The sequence below is a fragment of the Belonocnema kinseyi genome, chromosome 10, assembly GCF_010883055.1.
Source record: "Belonocnema kinseyi isolate 2016_QV_RU_SX_M_011 chromosome 10, B_treatae_v1, whole genome shotgun sequence".
Lineage (NCBI taxonomy): Eukaryota > Metazoa > Arthropoda > Insecta > Hymenoptera > Cynipidae > Belonocnema > Belonocnema kinseyi.
In genome coordinates this window covers 63,523,719-63,537,673 of record NC_046666.1, presented here as the reverse complement: position 1 = coordinate 63,537,673, position 13,955 = coordinate 63,523,719, and the positions used below count along the sequence as shown (strand labels likewise).

General features: G+C 34.9%; 2 protein-coding genes across 2 annotated transcripts in view; both read left to right on the top strand.

Moving 5' to 3' along the window:
- Nucleotides 1–4,268, top strand: part of LOC117182083 (palmitoyltransferase ZDHHC6) — a 58,366-nt gene extending 54,098 nt beyond the window's left edge. The window contains exons 6-7 of the mRNA XM_033375108.1: nucleotides 2,843–3,030; nucleotides 3,184–4,268. Of these exons, the coding sequence (XP_033230999.1) occupies nucleotides 2,843–3,030; nucleotides 3,184–3,325 (330 nt within the window). The 3' untranslated portion in view covers nucleotides 3,326–4,268. The remainder of the gene's footprint in view (nucleotides 1–2,842; nucleotides 3,031–3,183) is intronic.
- Nucleotides 3,274–13,955, top strand: part of LOC117182082 — a 130,462-nt gene continuing 119,780 nt past the window's right edge. Inside the window, exon 1 of the mRNA XM_033375107.1 lies at nucleotides 3,274–3,350. The gene's annotated coding sequence lies outside the window, so the exon portion shown is untranslated. The remainder of the gene's footprint in view (nucleotides 3,351–13,955) is intronic.

The window sequence follows — 13,955 nt, the reverse complement described above, 5'->3', positions numbered from 1 at the left end:
AAATTTTGCAGAATAAATAAAAAAAATCAGAAAAAATTTGAATAATTTTTAGAAATTAGAAGGTTTAGAAGATCTGACAAGATAAAAAGAGAGATTTTCCTTATATTCGTGTGAAAATTTTTGATAATTTTTTATTTTGAAATTGAACTATAAGAGAAAACTGAAAAAGGATTTTCAACATAACAAACGATTTCCTAACATTTCTAAAAATAGCTTAGAAGATTGTATAGCAAAATGTTTCAATTTGGTAAGATTGCAAAAAAAAATCGGGTAAATTCAAGAAATATTTAGTAGAATTAAAAAAAAAATTCGAAAGTTTTCAAGAGAATAAAAAAATTTTCTTAAAATTTGGGATAATTTAGAAGATAGTAACGTAATTTTTTAAAAATTTGAAATTATATTTGAAAATCTTAAGAAAAATTCGTGCCAGTTACAAATATTTTCAGGAATTTAAGACGTTTTAAATAGATTACAAATATTTGAAAATTTGGAAACATTTTCGAAAATTGATAAAATATTTCTTGATTACTTCCCAACTTTTAAAAGTTTTAAACATCTTTTAAGAATACTGGTAATTTTCATAATATTTCGTAACATTCTATATAATACAAAAATTTCTTTAAAATTTTCTAGATTCTTTTCTGACACGCCTGAAATATTTAAAAATAACATACAAATGTTAAAATATTTTAGCTTCTTTACAATGTCTAATTGATTAAAAAATATCACATTTAAGAGTTCGTTATTTCATTGTAATAGAAAACAATATTTAAGGATTTATCATATTCCTTGTTTGTCATATATAGATATAATAATTATATTTATTATAGAGTAGCATTATATTGTAAAACGGCAACATAAAAAAATTATCTCTTTGTCACTATATTGAAAAGTGTTTCAATATCCAGGACTAATACAAAATAACGAAAAAAAGAATAACAAAATCATAAATTAGCAACAACAAAAAATTGTCGAATTATCAAATAAATGAATTGTTAAATTCCCATAAATATTTCTATTGCTGAAGTTGAAGTTTGACGAAATTTAAAATTGCCGAAAATAATTAATAAATTATTAATTAATGACTAATTAAATGGTTTGCCTTATGTATAATTTTATTAATAGCTCATAAATTAACAATCAATTAACTATGTTTAGAAGTTCTAAATTTCGAGAATTGAAATATTTGTGGAAATTTAATCATTTGTTTATTTCACAAGGCTGTCATGAAATTGGTAAAGTTTAGTTTCGGATATTTTTAAATTCGGAATTTTATTTTCTGTCAATTAAAAATCTTGTAATTATTTGAAATTTGGAAAGTTTTATAATTTGATAATAATATATATTTTTGGCATTTTTTCATTCATTTATGTATTCGTTATTTATTTTTAAATTATTGCTTATAAGTTCTGAATATCCATGCAATTTGTTTGTTTGAATTATATCAATTTTCTCGCTTTTTCCTGTATTAAACAAAATAATACGTAAGCGAATGCATTTTTCTTATGGTACTGCATGGTTTTATGGAACAAAGTTACTACTGGCGCCGCTGCATGGCCTTTTTTAACTCTCGTGACACATTTTTTGCATTGGGCAAAACAGGGAAGCACCACCATGAATTCACCCGAGCGTTACTTCCAAACTACACAATATTTTTGGCCGAAAACTTTTGACTTATAAATAAACATAGTAACTAATCTCTCGGAACTAACCTTGTTTGCAGCCAATCAAAAAAGTTTATTTCATAAATAATTTCCAGATTATCGGAAAGGCAGAGATGAAAAACGACGTAACCTCAAAATAATGATATAAATAATAATAAAATTTTTATTTATCACAATAAATTCTTTTGTTATTATCCCATAAAAAGAGTACGGGGACGTCCGTTATGGTATTTTATAGCATCTCCGAATTCAGTTCTAACAAATTTTCATTTTTGTGGAAAAAAGCCGGGGAAACTATCACATGCCCTTAACATAGAGAATGAAACTTTTACAGACCCCCACGCCCCTAAACGTATTACGCATTTTGTAAATGACCCCTGCACAAAATGGTTATATCTTCTAATATTTACAAATTTATTTTTATGAATAGCAAAATTTTTGCGATTTAAAGGAATTTGAAGAAATTTTTAAGAATTTCTAGAGAATTTTAAGGCATATATTTCAAGGGATTTCTACGGATTTCAAGAGATATACGCAAAAGAGACGTTTTCGTCATTTTTACTTCTATTTTTGCGTTTTAAGAAAAAATATAAGCCAACTGGGTTATTTGGACCCCGGATTCGGATTTAGCGACCCCATAATCATATAGATATGCCGTTTAAGATCACCGGGCATGACAAAATTTTGTTTGCAAAAATATACACGAAAAATCGCTGTTTTCGTCGATTTGACGTCTATTTTTGCTTTTTTAAAATAAATATGAGCCCACTGGGTTCTTCGGATCACGGATTCGGATCCAGCGGCCCCAAAATCGTACAGATATGCTGTTTGAGACCACCGGTCATAAAAAATGTTGTTTGCAAAATTGTACAAGAAAAATCGCTGTTTTCGTCGATTTTACGTTTTTCGAAAAAATATGAGCCAACTGGGTTGCTTAGGCCCCGGATTCGGATTTAGCGATCCAAAAAACATATAGATATGCTGATTCAGTCCAGCGAACATGAAAATATTTTTTTTTTTGCAAAACTATACAGGCAAAATCGCTGTTTTCGTCGATTTGACGGCCGTTTTTGCGTTTTTCGAAAAAATATGAGCCAACTTGGTTATTTGGACCCCAAATTCGGATCCTTTTGTACTGTGATTCCTAAACTTAAAAGTCTAATTTATTCTATTTTCAGCGAGAACAACTAGTTCAAAAATTGGAGAAACGAAAACGTGCTCGAAAGTTTCGCGTTGTAGTGCCAGTATCAGGATCGTGGATTCCAATTAGCCACGGTTTTAGAGTTCTGTGCTCTCCACCCTGTACAAATGATTCACGTATTAGGCTCAAAGTTGGTGACGTGGTTAATGTCACTCGAAGACACAAGTTCGTATTTTTAATCTCTTTAACTTTTCTTATTTAAATTTTAAGACTTAAAAAAAATGTTCTCATAAAGATTAGCTTGAAAACTGTCAAATTAAAGCCTCATGAATATAAAAACCTTCAAACTTTCATTAAATTATTGAATATTGTCAACAGATATTGGCTGTTTGGTGAAAAGGAAGAGGAAGGATCCGGAGACAATAATGGAAATCGCATCCGAGGCTGGTTTCCTCGACCATCTGCGATCGAAGTGATTGAAAACGGCATGGACCAAATGTCACATTCGAAGGTGGATTAAATTTTTCCAATGACAACATGAAACGGTATGGTTTTCATTGTGACTATTCTCCATCTCAAGATTCTTGAATTTTTTTGAATTAGTAAATGGAATTGAAAACGCGGAGGAACTGATACAATGCGTAATCACAAGGTTCGTTTATTTGTATATAGGTCGAATTCTCAAGAAACGCTAAAGCTTCATTTATATTTTAAGTTAATTTTTAATTATTATACTGCAAAATTCAGTAATCTAAGCTTTTATCATATGAATTTGAAATTGGGCAACATTCAGCTCGAAGAATTATGCAGCGAGTTATTCCGTTTGGAATATTTCGCTGTACAACTGCCGGGACTGAAAGGCCAGGAAAATCAATATGGTCGTGTGAAAATTTGAATTTACACGAGCGTGCAAATATATATGTATGTGGCTTGCTGTTGTTTAAATTTAAAGAGCGTAAAAGTGTACGCAAAACAGTGAACTGTCAAGCAGAGCAAAATACTTTTGCAATATTTAATTGTATTAAATAAATATAAGCAATTTTTCTGTTTACTGTTCGAATGCGCAGAGATGTGTATCAGTGCATTTGTCGCATTAATTTTCCAATTCTTGTTATACCGAAACTAAATTTGCCGTTTGTTTTCAAATACTCTGAGAATGGCAATAATATAGTTTTCAACTTATTTTCGTGGAGGATTCAACGCACTAGAAATTTTTAGAAAAAATAACGGCAACCATTTATATCACTTTAGTAGACTTTAAGTTTCCAACTCGAACTATAAGCTTTCATCGACATTATTTATAAATAACGTATGTTATTTCAGTTAAGTCAGGCTAAGAGCGATTCTGAATATTCGGATTACTTTGCTTGTCAATCTTTATTGAGATACATAGACGTACGTTTAAATCCCAATGTGGCTTCTATTACAAATAAAACATAACCTGTCATGTATAGTTTATGAAACAAGTTATTTTTGTAATACTTTCGAGCCAAATTTTTGTTTAAAAATGTAGAATTAGTTGGGAAAAAGTTAAACCTATGAATTGAAAACTCAAGATAAAATGCAGAGACTTCAATATAACACAGTGGGGTCGCTGGACCGGGAAATGACTGGGAATTTTAATGACCCATGGAAAAGCAGGGAAATGGCCGTGAATTTATTTTTTTTACCGGGAATTTTACAAATATTTAGGAACAAAGAATCCTTCCAACTTTGATTTTAGCCGTTTTTAAATAGTTTAATTGTGATCTTTTTCAATTATACCATTCAGTTTAATATGTGTCACGTACGAACGAACTAAAATCTATTTTGATTTTCTAAAATCTCCTGAAAATAAATGATGCTTAAAATTCCGTGGATTTAATGAAAAGAAAATGAAATTCATGATATTGATATTGTACGCTGGGGGAGGCTTTCCCAAAACTGCAGGAAGGGCTAGAGGCTCGTCCTTTCTGTTTTATTTTTATTGTGGGTTGATACCCTTACTCTCGACTGAGAGTCGTTGTCTAATCTCGTTAAACCGGCCTGGATCGTGACGATGAATCGTTCTCGCTACGGTCCAGGTTCCCAGAGCATAGAGTTTAATTTTTTTCGTCCGGATTGCGAACCCTGTTGATCGACTACTCGATCAATCTCTGCGGCTTGTTCCCGTTATCGGGCAGAGAAAAGTATAATCTCTTGATACGCTCCACAATGTTGTAGGACAAGGAAGTATCCCCACGTCTATGTTTTTTGGCCCCGAGGGGGGCCGTTGATTCAATCGAAGAGCGCTGACAACCTTCTGCGCTTATATTCCGGGTCGTTTTCTGAACTCTCATTCAATGCCTTGCGTTTTTCAGCCACGTGCTTCTCTATACTCTCGAAGTATTTCTGGAGAATGAGCCCCCTCTCCTCCGGGTCCTGATGGAATTAGGCCCGACCCTCTAGATGGGCCGGATAAGCTAGAGATAAGCTTGGCTGGGTAAAATATACGGCCATCCTTGATTTTTCGAGCAGCTGAGAATTTGGCCAGGACAATCTGTCGTACACCACGAGCCTTTCTTGGTGTGACCGAACCTGCTGGTAGTTGATTTGGTCGACCGGGTGGTGTTATGAGAGATCCCTCTAGACAGGGCACCTCCTGGTGGCCATCGGCGATTGGACGTGGCACCTGCTGGTAGCCGTGGGCGATGGGACGGAGCACTCCTTGGCGACCATCAGCGATGGCCCGATATTTCTGGTGTGCCTCCCTCTGCCTCTTGTTGTGTCCCATTCACCCGTCAATTATTCTGCTTCCTCCCGTTTCCTTCACACAATCCTATCCAGCAGGTACCATTTAAGGACTTCCCGTTAGGGCGCCTAGGGTTGTAACCACTGGATGTGTTTCGGTGATTGATGAGACGAGGACTGGCAGTTATCGACTCGAAAAATTTTCGTATAAAATAGAGACTACGTTCAATTTGCTCTTCAAAAAGCAGTTTGATGTTATAAGGTGAAGATAATGGAGGCTCGATGTAGCTTATGACGTTCTTTTATTATAATTCTCCCTGGGCAGAGAGCGAACTATACTCAGTGGTGGCGGTATACCGAGTGACGAATGTAAAAAAAAAATTGGACCATGTCGTGGGATACGCGGTTAGAACGAAGTTCCTTTCGGTCCGAGATAGATCAAAGTAGAGAGGGGTAGAGTTGAGAGAAGGAGAGGAGTCACGTTGTGAGGGACCTCGCAAATTAAAAGGAAGGGTGAGAATGTGAAGCGGCGAGAACTGGGCGAAGTCAATAATGGGAAAAACAATGTAAATATTAAAGGGTTTATTCACTAACTTATAGGGTTTTAAAGAGATCGTCTCAATAGCCCGAACCGGACGGCGCAGCCAAGAGCAGGCGAGCGTTGGTGGTATCCGGGCGATGAAGCCAAGACACCGGAGCAGTGATGGGTTCTCCTCGAAGATGATGATAGATGATCCTTGTCCAGGCGATCGTTCTGAGGCGAGGATGCGTCGTGATTGGGAGCTCGAGAACAGCCAAGGGGTTGATATCGGAACGAAAAACGTATCGGGTCGCAGAGAGCACAAGACTGAGCTCCTCGGGGCAGGTTTCGGTAATTAAGGACTGGGGATATTGTTCTCCACTCCTAATCATGGCCCCGCAGGACTGTACGATAGTGGGGTGCTTGTAACTTTGTTACAATGTGGTGAGGGTCCATGTGACGGACCGTGTTTCACTCGCTTTCGCGTGACGTTTCAAATTTCCAGGCTAGCTCCTCAGCGCCAACCCGCGATAAAGAACTTCTTTATAAAAAGGGTTGGGGATGAGTGGGCCCCAACCATCGCTCTCTCTTGTGAAACCCAATGCAATACCCGTTTGGGAATTGTTACACAATCTGAGAGAAATTTGACATGACTTGAGTTTAAAGTGGCGTTAATTATATGTGGGAAAAAATCCCGCGAGCGGGATGAAACCACAACAATCTGTTAATTCATTTAATAGAATAAAAGATGAGTAAAGAAGAAGAGGAGGAAGCAGGGTAGAGGGTCGAAGAAAAAGAAAGTTGCTGGTAGGTCGGGGGTGGCAGGACCACCTCGACCTGGGTGACTTCCTTCATGAGAAAGTCTTTTGGCATCGCGTGTTTGCGAATAGGATCAAACTTATAATGTGTGGGAATTGAAATTCTCTGTGAAGGACAGAGTTCTTAGTATAACTAGGGGTTTTTTTGATACGTCTGAGAAATTTATTTTGAATTATCTGAATGTGATTAATATTACTTTTTGGCGGGCCTCCCCGTATTGTACATGCATAAGTTATGATTGGTCGGATAAACATTTTGTAGATTAGAATTCCATAATCAGGTTTTAGACTCGAATGTCTATCAATGATAGGATTAAGGCGTGAAATGACGCCGAGGACCTTTCCCTTAGTTTCCTGGATTTGCTCTTTCCAGTTACGACGTTTGTGAAGTTTACCCCCTAGGTATTTTACTGAATTTTTCCATTCTATTGGTTCGTAAAATATTTTTGGTGGATCTATTTTAGCAGGCCTTCTGCCTGAGAAAACGAATTCTGATTTTTCTACATTAATTTTTATTCATTTTGTTTAGTTTCGACCTCTTAAATTGTTGAATAAATAAGTTTTCGGATATTTTCAAGCCTGAAAACGTCTTATTGAGTAGCTTGGTAGTTCAAAGATGAAATTTAGAAAACTTATTGTTCTCCAATTTTGGAGTAAAACTTACCATCCATCAAATGCATTGTTCTTCATTTTATTGTAAAATGAAGTAAGTTTAATTTTTTCATGTTATATTAGTGTTGTTAACAACATTAATATCAACAAAAAAGGATTAATATGAACATGCATTGTTGGATTTCCAAGAGTGAACAAAAAAAGCTTCACTTAAAAATTTAGTTTTGCATTGTTGTAATTAGTTAAACAAACTTCTGAGGTTAAAAACCGAGCTTTGATAAAGAAAAACCTTAAACTGACTGACCTTCAACTTCATTAATTTTTATTCTCCAAAGCAAAGCCCATGCCTCAATGGTTTCAAGAGCTTTGTTAAGTATCCCCAGAATCGACAATAAAGGTAATGTACTTATCGTTTTGGTTCACCTGTTCGTCAGTACGGTCATCATTGTCTATAAACGTCCCGTGACAACTAGTGAGTGGAAACGACTTTATATTATTATTAACATAACTATTTATACAGGACACTGAATTTGTATTTCTAAAATTGCACATACTTTTATTAGTTGTTCCTGTGCCATTCGCGAAGTGAATTGTCGTAATGTTTATTTACGTATCGTTTACCATCGTAGTCATTTCGTTTGGGGAATTTTGATTATGAGTTCTTTTTACTCTTAAATTGTTTTTTGCTTTTCACATGCAGATAACCGTAGTACGTCTCGTTTTGTTAATAATTTTTATAGTTTTTACCTTTTGGGCGTCCTTTTCCAAGCCTTGACCGTCATTTAGGGCAACCTCACGCAATATCGCACTCGTAACACCTTTCTTTTTTGTATTTACTGCTCGTTGATTTGAGCTAGTATATGAAGCTGTGGCTACTGCACTAGCTTTACTCGCTGGATGAGTGCTCGTACTTGCTTTGGCCTTATTCGCCTTGGCCTGTAGAATGAATATTTTTAATATTTCGTTTTATTTTTTATTTTACCTGTTTTATTTTTAGTCATAAATTCAATTGATTGAATTTCAGGTAATTGAAACATTATAGCGTTGTATGGTGCGTCTCGTTTTTCGTCGACACTTAGCGGAGTGGATCCTAAAATTGTCTCGTAATTTGTCACTATTTCTTCAAAACGTTCTAGAAAATTCATTGCTGTTTCCCGGCCCGTATTGTATTGAATTGAGTGCAATTTTTTCTGGACACTAGCACTCGTTATATTGAATGGTGGGCTTGAACAAGTTTTAAATATTCCAAATAACTATTGCAATAACTTACTTACTGAAGCTCGAAGCCTGTTCACTATAGTATCCAAGACCTGTCTGAGTTTTCGAGCTGAACTGACAGATATGGTGAAATACGGCGTGAACTTTAGGCGTAACACTTGTTTCTAAATATAAATAACTTTTACGAAAATCATCAATGTATTCAGTGTAATTAGGTTTTAAAGTAGCAGAAAAAAATGAATCAACTACATTCCGAAAATCTGAAAAACACTTAACGAATGGCAAACAACCGACACTACGATTCATTCCCAAAGAAAGTTAAAATCAATTTAAAAAAGAAGTTTTCAATGGGCAATTTTAAAATTTGTGGGAAATTACTCCTGAAGTGTCGAACTATCATATCCAATCAAAAAATCACGGGTGGTATTTCGAACTAATTAAAACTTGTTCAAGCCCACCGTGATTGACTTCACATCTTTTAACCTCTCGTAATTTCTTTAGGATTTCAAACGGATCTTTAAGAATTAATATTTTAGTATGGTAAAATCTGTCTACTCTGTTAATTATAATATCTCGAACTTTAAAAAAGTAGTTTTTTCTTTTCTTTGAGTATCTATACCTTCCGGTGGGGTAACTGTCGTGTCTAATACAATACTCTGTGACTTCTTTAGTTAACGCCTAGAGTCTTTTTGCCCGGGATCTAAATTAAATTCTCCAGTATTAATTAGTGTTTTACGTTTTTTTCTAATTTAAATGGTCATTTTCAGTCGCTCTTTTCGAGCTGTCGCTACTAATTTTAGTGTACTTGTAACTGCCACTCAGGGGTACTTTCGTTTGAGAGGTTGGCGACATATATGTAAAGCTACTGTTTCGAGAAAGGATCACATTAGATTTAATTGTAGGCCCTTTCACCCTCACCTGATCAACCTCTCGCATTTTGAGCCACATCCTTTGGTTTTCCTGCATTTTAGTGTGCAGGTCCATCATTAGAGAAATCATTTTCTTTAGTTTCTTAATCTTTTCGTCAATTCTATTTTCGATCTGTGCGTGATCGAACGAAGGCTTCATACCGTCGTCTGGCTGACCCTCGTTGCCGTAATCCACTGGAGCGGCCACACTGTCATTTCTCCTTTTTCCTTTACCATCTTCCGTGGCAGTTTGACTGTCGTTGGTGCTTTGGTCGGTTCCGAAACTTCCAGTCTTTTGGAGCAATACACCTATATGTGGGGACACACTCGTCGTTCATTCTTTACTCATCGTTAGAAGGAAATGAAGCTTACCTTTGTTACTGTCGCTTTCGTTACTGTTGTTTTCGTTCCCATCATTCACAGCTTCTAAAAATCTGTCCTCTTCACTCTCCGAGGCATCCATTTTCGCTTTGGAAGTGATCTTAGGATCTGGAAGGTTGTAGGATGTGTCTTGATCTCCCCCGTCTGGTTTTGGGTTGTTTTGGGTGTTGTAAAAGTTCAGCCCATGCCTCTTCCCACCTATCTTTCAGATTTTCTTTGGCTAGGGGGGATTCAAAACCTTACGTCTCTACTTTCGTAAAATTTTCCTTTTTCCGGTTTCAAAAATGATACCCCGTGGGAGTATATCCGACTAAAAGAACACACCTCCCTTCAAATCGGAATTTAAGACCAGTTTTTCTTCGAACTTTTATGTATGCAACGCATCTAAATCTTTTAATTTGATTGATATCAAAAGTTTGTCGAGATTTATGTGGAGTGCGATTATAAACATACACTGCTGTATTTGAAGCTAAATGCCATAGATTTTCAGGTAATTTTGCATCATGTATGTACGTTCTAACTTTCTTTTGGCTGATTTGATTAAAACGTTCAGTTGTTTGATTATGTTCAGGCGTATCAGGACAGGCTAATTGTAATTCCGTACCTAATCTCTCTAGAAACTCACCGGCCTAGCCACCTGTAAATTCGGTGCCTTGATCTGAACGCAAATAGCACACCTTCGCGTCACGGCCTAATAAATAAAGGACACTTCTCAGGAACATTTCGAAACAGTGCCCTGTATCCCTTTTAAATTTCATGGGATAAGTCATGGCGAGTCTCGAATAGTCATCCACAAATACCGAGATATACCTATACCCTTTTCGGAGTGACTGTGGAGTTATTGGCCCCATGGCATCCGAATGTATAATTCGCAATTTCTCGGATGCTCGTCTTCGCGTTGATTTAAAATGAAAGTTCTTATTTTCAGGAAATTTTAGTTGCAAAGCTTTAAGATAAGCAACTGATGCATGACTAAATCTCACATGCCAGAGCACTGCTTTATTATTTCTCATACACTTTTTATAAGTTTCAGAGAATGATGACTCCTTATCTGTTAAATCTACTACCGGCAACTCATCTACATTATGAAATCCACGATCCCAAATAGTTGTATAAAAATTAGTTTGTTCATAAGGAACTTTGTCTTTCTCATTTATTTTGTTAATCTCAAGGTTTCTTTTCGCAGAGTCAACAATCTTTTTAACTTTTTGTTTCTGTTCATCTAATTTCTTTAGCGTATCGCCTTCTATTTTTTCGGACCCACCTTCTATTTTCGCTGTCTGACCATTATTGCATTGAACTTTAAACTCGTCTTATTCCAAGTTTTCCTGTACTTTTTTTTCGCGGCAACACTTCGTGTTATGTATTTTCGTACCTCGTCATTTGTTTCCGCTAGATTAGCTATAACGCGCCTATTTATAACTGTTGATCAATTCTCACCTCTCGAAATCAGTTTTATTAATTTTTAAATCAATTATATACTACGGTTTCTCATGCACACCGGAATTGATTAATTATTTCGATACTGGATTTAAAATATCTATTTTATTATTGTCTAAATAGATGCCAAGACCTATCTCAGCAAAACTGCGTAATGATAATAAGTTCTCTGAGAGAGTATCTGCACAAATTACTTGATCTATTTCGAAAATCTTTCCATTTTCTAATTTAATTTCTATTTTTCCCGCTCCCTCCGTTATTATGTCGGCTGACTCATGCCTATTAGCGCATTTAATTATTGCTTTATCAGACTCATCTGAAGCTTAAAAAATAATTTTCGAATGAGTCAGATGCTCAGTTTGCATCTGAGTCCGCCAAAAACTTCAAAAAGAACCTGCATTGATTTTCATTTTCAGCTATATCATATATGCATTCACTTTGTACATTATAAGCATAATTATTAGTTAAATATTCAGAATTTTGCTCACCTTTATTATTCTGTAACATAAACTTCAGCGACGGAAACTGCATAAAACTCAAGTCACATATTTTAGAAAATTTTGTTACAGTTTAGCAATTTTCAGTTACTGTAACTGAACATTTCAAGAGGTTAAAACATTTTTTCGGTTCGTTAATTTTAATATAAAAGATGTAGTCTATATTTGTCCTGAGAATAAAAAATAGCAAGAAAATATGAGTCAAGTTCATACACATAAGACTTCTTATGTATCTATGTTATACACGTACACTCATTCTATCAAGTATATAATTAAAGACTATCTTTAAGTATACGATTTTTTTTCATATTTGATTCTTCATTTACATTATATCACACAGTTCTTCACATATAAACTTCGCTCGTTCATATATTCTTACTATAATTTTTATTTTTAAGACAAATATTTACTTCAAATTTATATTAAAATTATTGAACCATACAATATTGTCTCTATACATTAAGTGTTTGGAGAAATTTACGCACAAAATTTGCAAAAGCTGCAAACAAAGAAATAAATATAAATACAAAGCAAACAAATGACTAACAAGATTATTATACCAGGGTTACCGCATAACTTCATTTTTAGTTTTCACTAACTTCCCACTGACCCATTTTTCATTTTTCCTGAACATATTAATATTCGAGCACCAGCATCTTAAACTGGTAACATTTTTAACCTATAATCTTTTATAAACGAAATAAGACAATTTCAAATTTATTCTATTTGACAGTTTAAAATTATAGAAATTCTCTGACCCTTACACGTTTTTTACTCACCAGGTTTGTTTGGCGTGTGATGATGTTCAAGAAATTATCTACATGAATAAAGTTCCCCCATTCCTTAAGAAATCATAAGAAAATCTCTCGAACCCGCAAATTATTACTGATACTGATCCGCCATGCTTCGTCTGCTAGCCGAACGCGCTCAAGAAATAACGAAGAGTGCGCCTGAATTACTGCGAAGAATTACTGCGATTGCTTCTACTTTTCTAATTCCCTCTACTTCTGCCTCTAGAGTTATTCCTTCGACCCCTCTTTGATATATAAGAATTTACTTCGTTATCAGTCTTTCTTTTCAAAAATTCTTTATTAGAATTAAATATACCACTAGACGAATGATTAAATGTACCATGACCTCGAGAAAATTCATTTTGTTTAGCAGATCTCTCCGCTACTCTCGCACTTCGACACGCAGCAGCTTTGTGCGTTGTAAACTCTAAACAATTATAACAATAAATTAAGGAGTTTCAATTGATCGTACGTGAGACTTTTCTCATTCGTACCCCGTTTTACAAAATCATTGACTTGGATTTGTGGTACCGAAATCATTACCGCTCGTCTTTCCTATAATATATTGCATACTATAAATTTGCTTTCTCGTCGAATGAGACGTCAAATTGACTTCACACCTTTTCAATTCTTTTAATTTATTTCAAATTTCTACCGGGTCTTTAAGATGGATCACCTTCGAGGGGTAATGCTGGTCATTCTCAATCTAGCTTTTGCTAGAGTTCGATCATACTGTAGATCATATGGCAATAAGGACCACCCAGAATTAGGGTACCACACATATAATTTTTGATCCCATTCACATTAATTATTTTAATTATACTTTATGACTCATTTTATTTTTCAATTTTTTTTTTATTTTAATTGTTTTAGTAGTTTTATTCCATCCTTATATTAATAACTCTATTAATTTTTGATTAATAATAATTTCCTCAAGAGAATCCTTTTAGGCGCTATATTAAAAATTTTCGTACTTAATGTTACGCGTCAATAGATAATAATCACTTTTTAAAAATAAGGTTGAATTGATAAATTTAGATACAATCGTATTAGATGTTTATTACAGACTGAAGTCGGGCGTGGTTCTTACATATATGTATATAGTCTAGGAAATATAGTGGGGGAAGGTTCAGAGTTCCCTTTGTAACACCCCTGTTTCTGGACAAAATTTCGTCCTCGAAATTATATTACTACTTTTCTTCCTTTTATAAGAGTTTGACGAGCATCTTCTGAAGGGGGTTGCGCTTCAGTAGTGT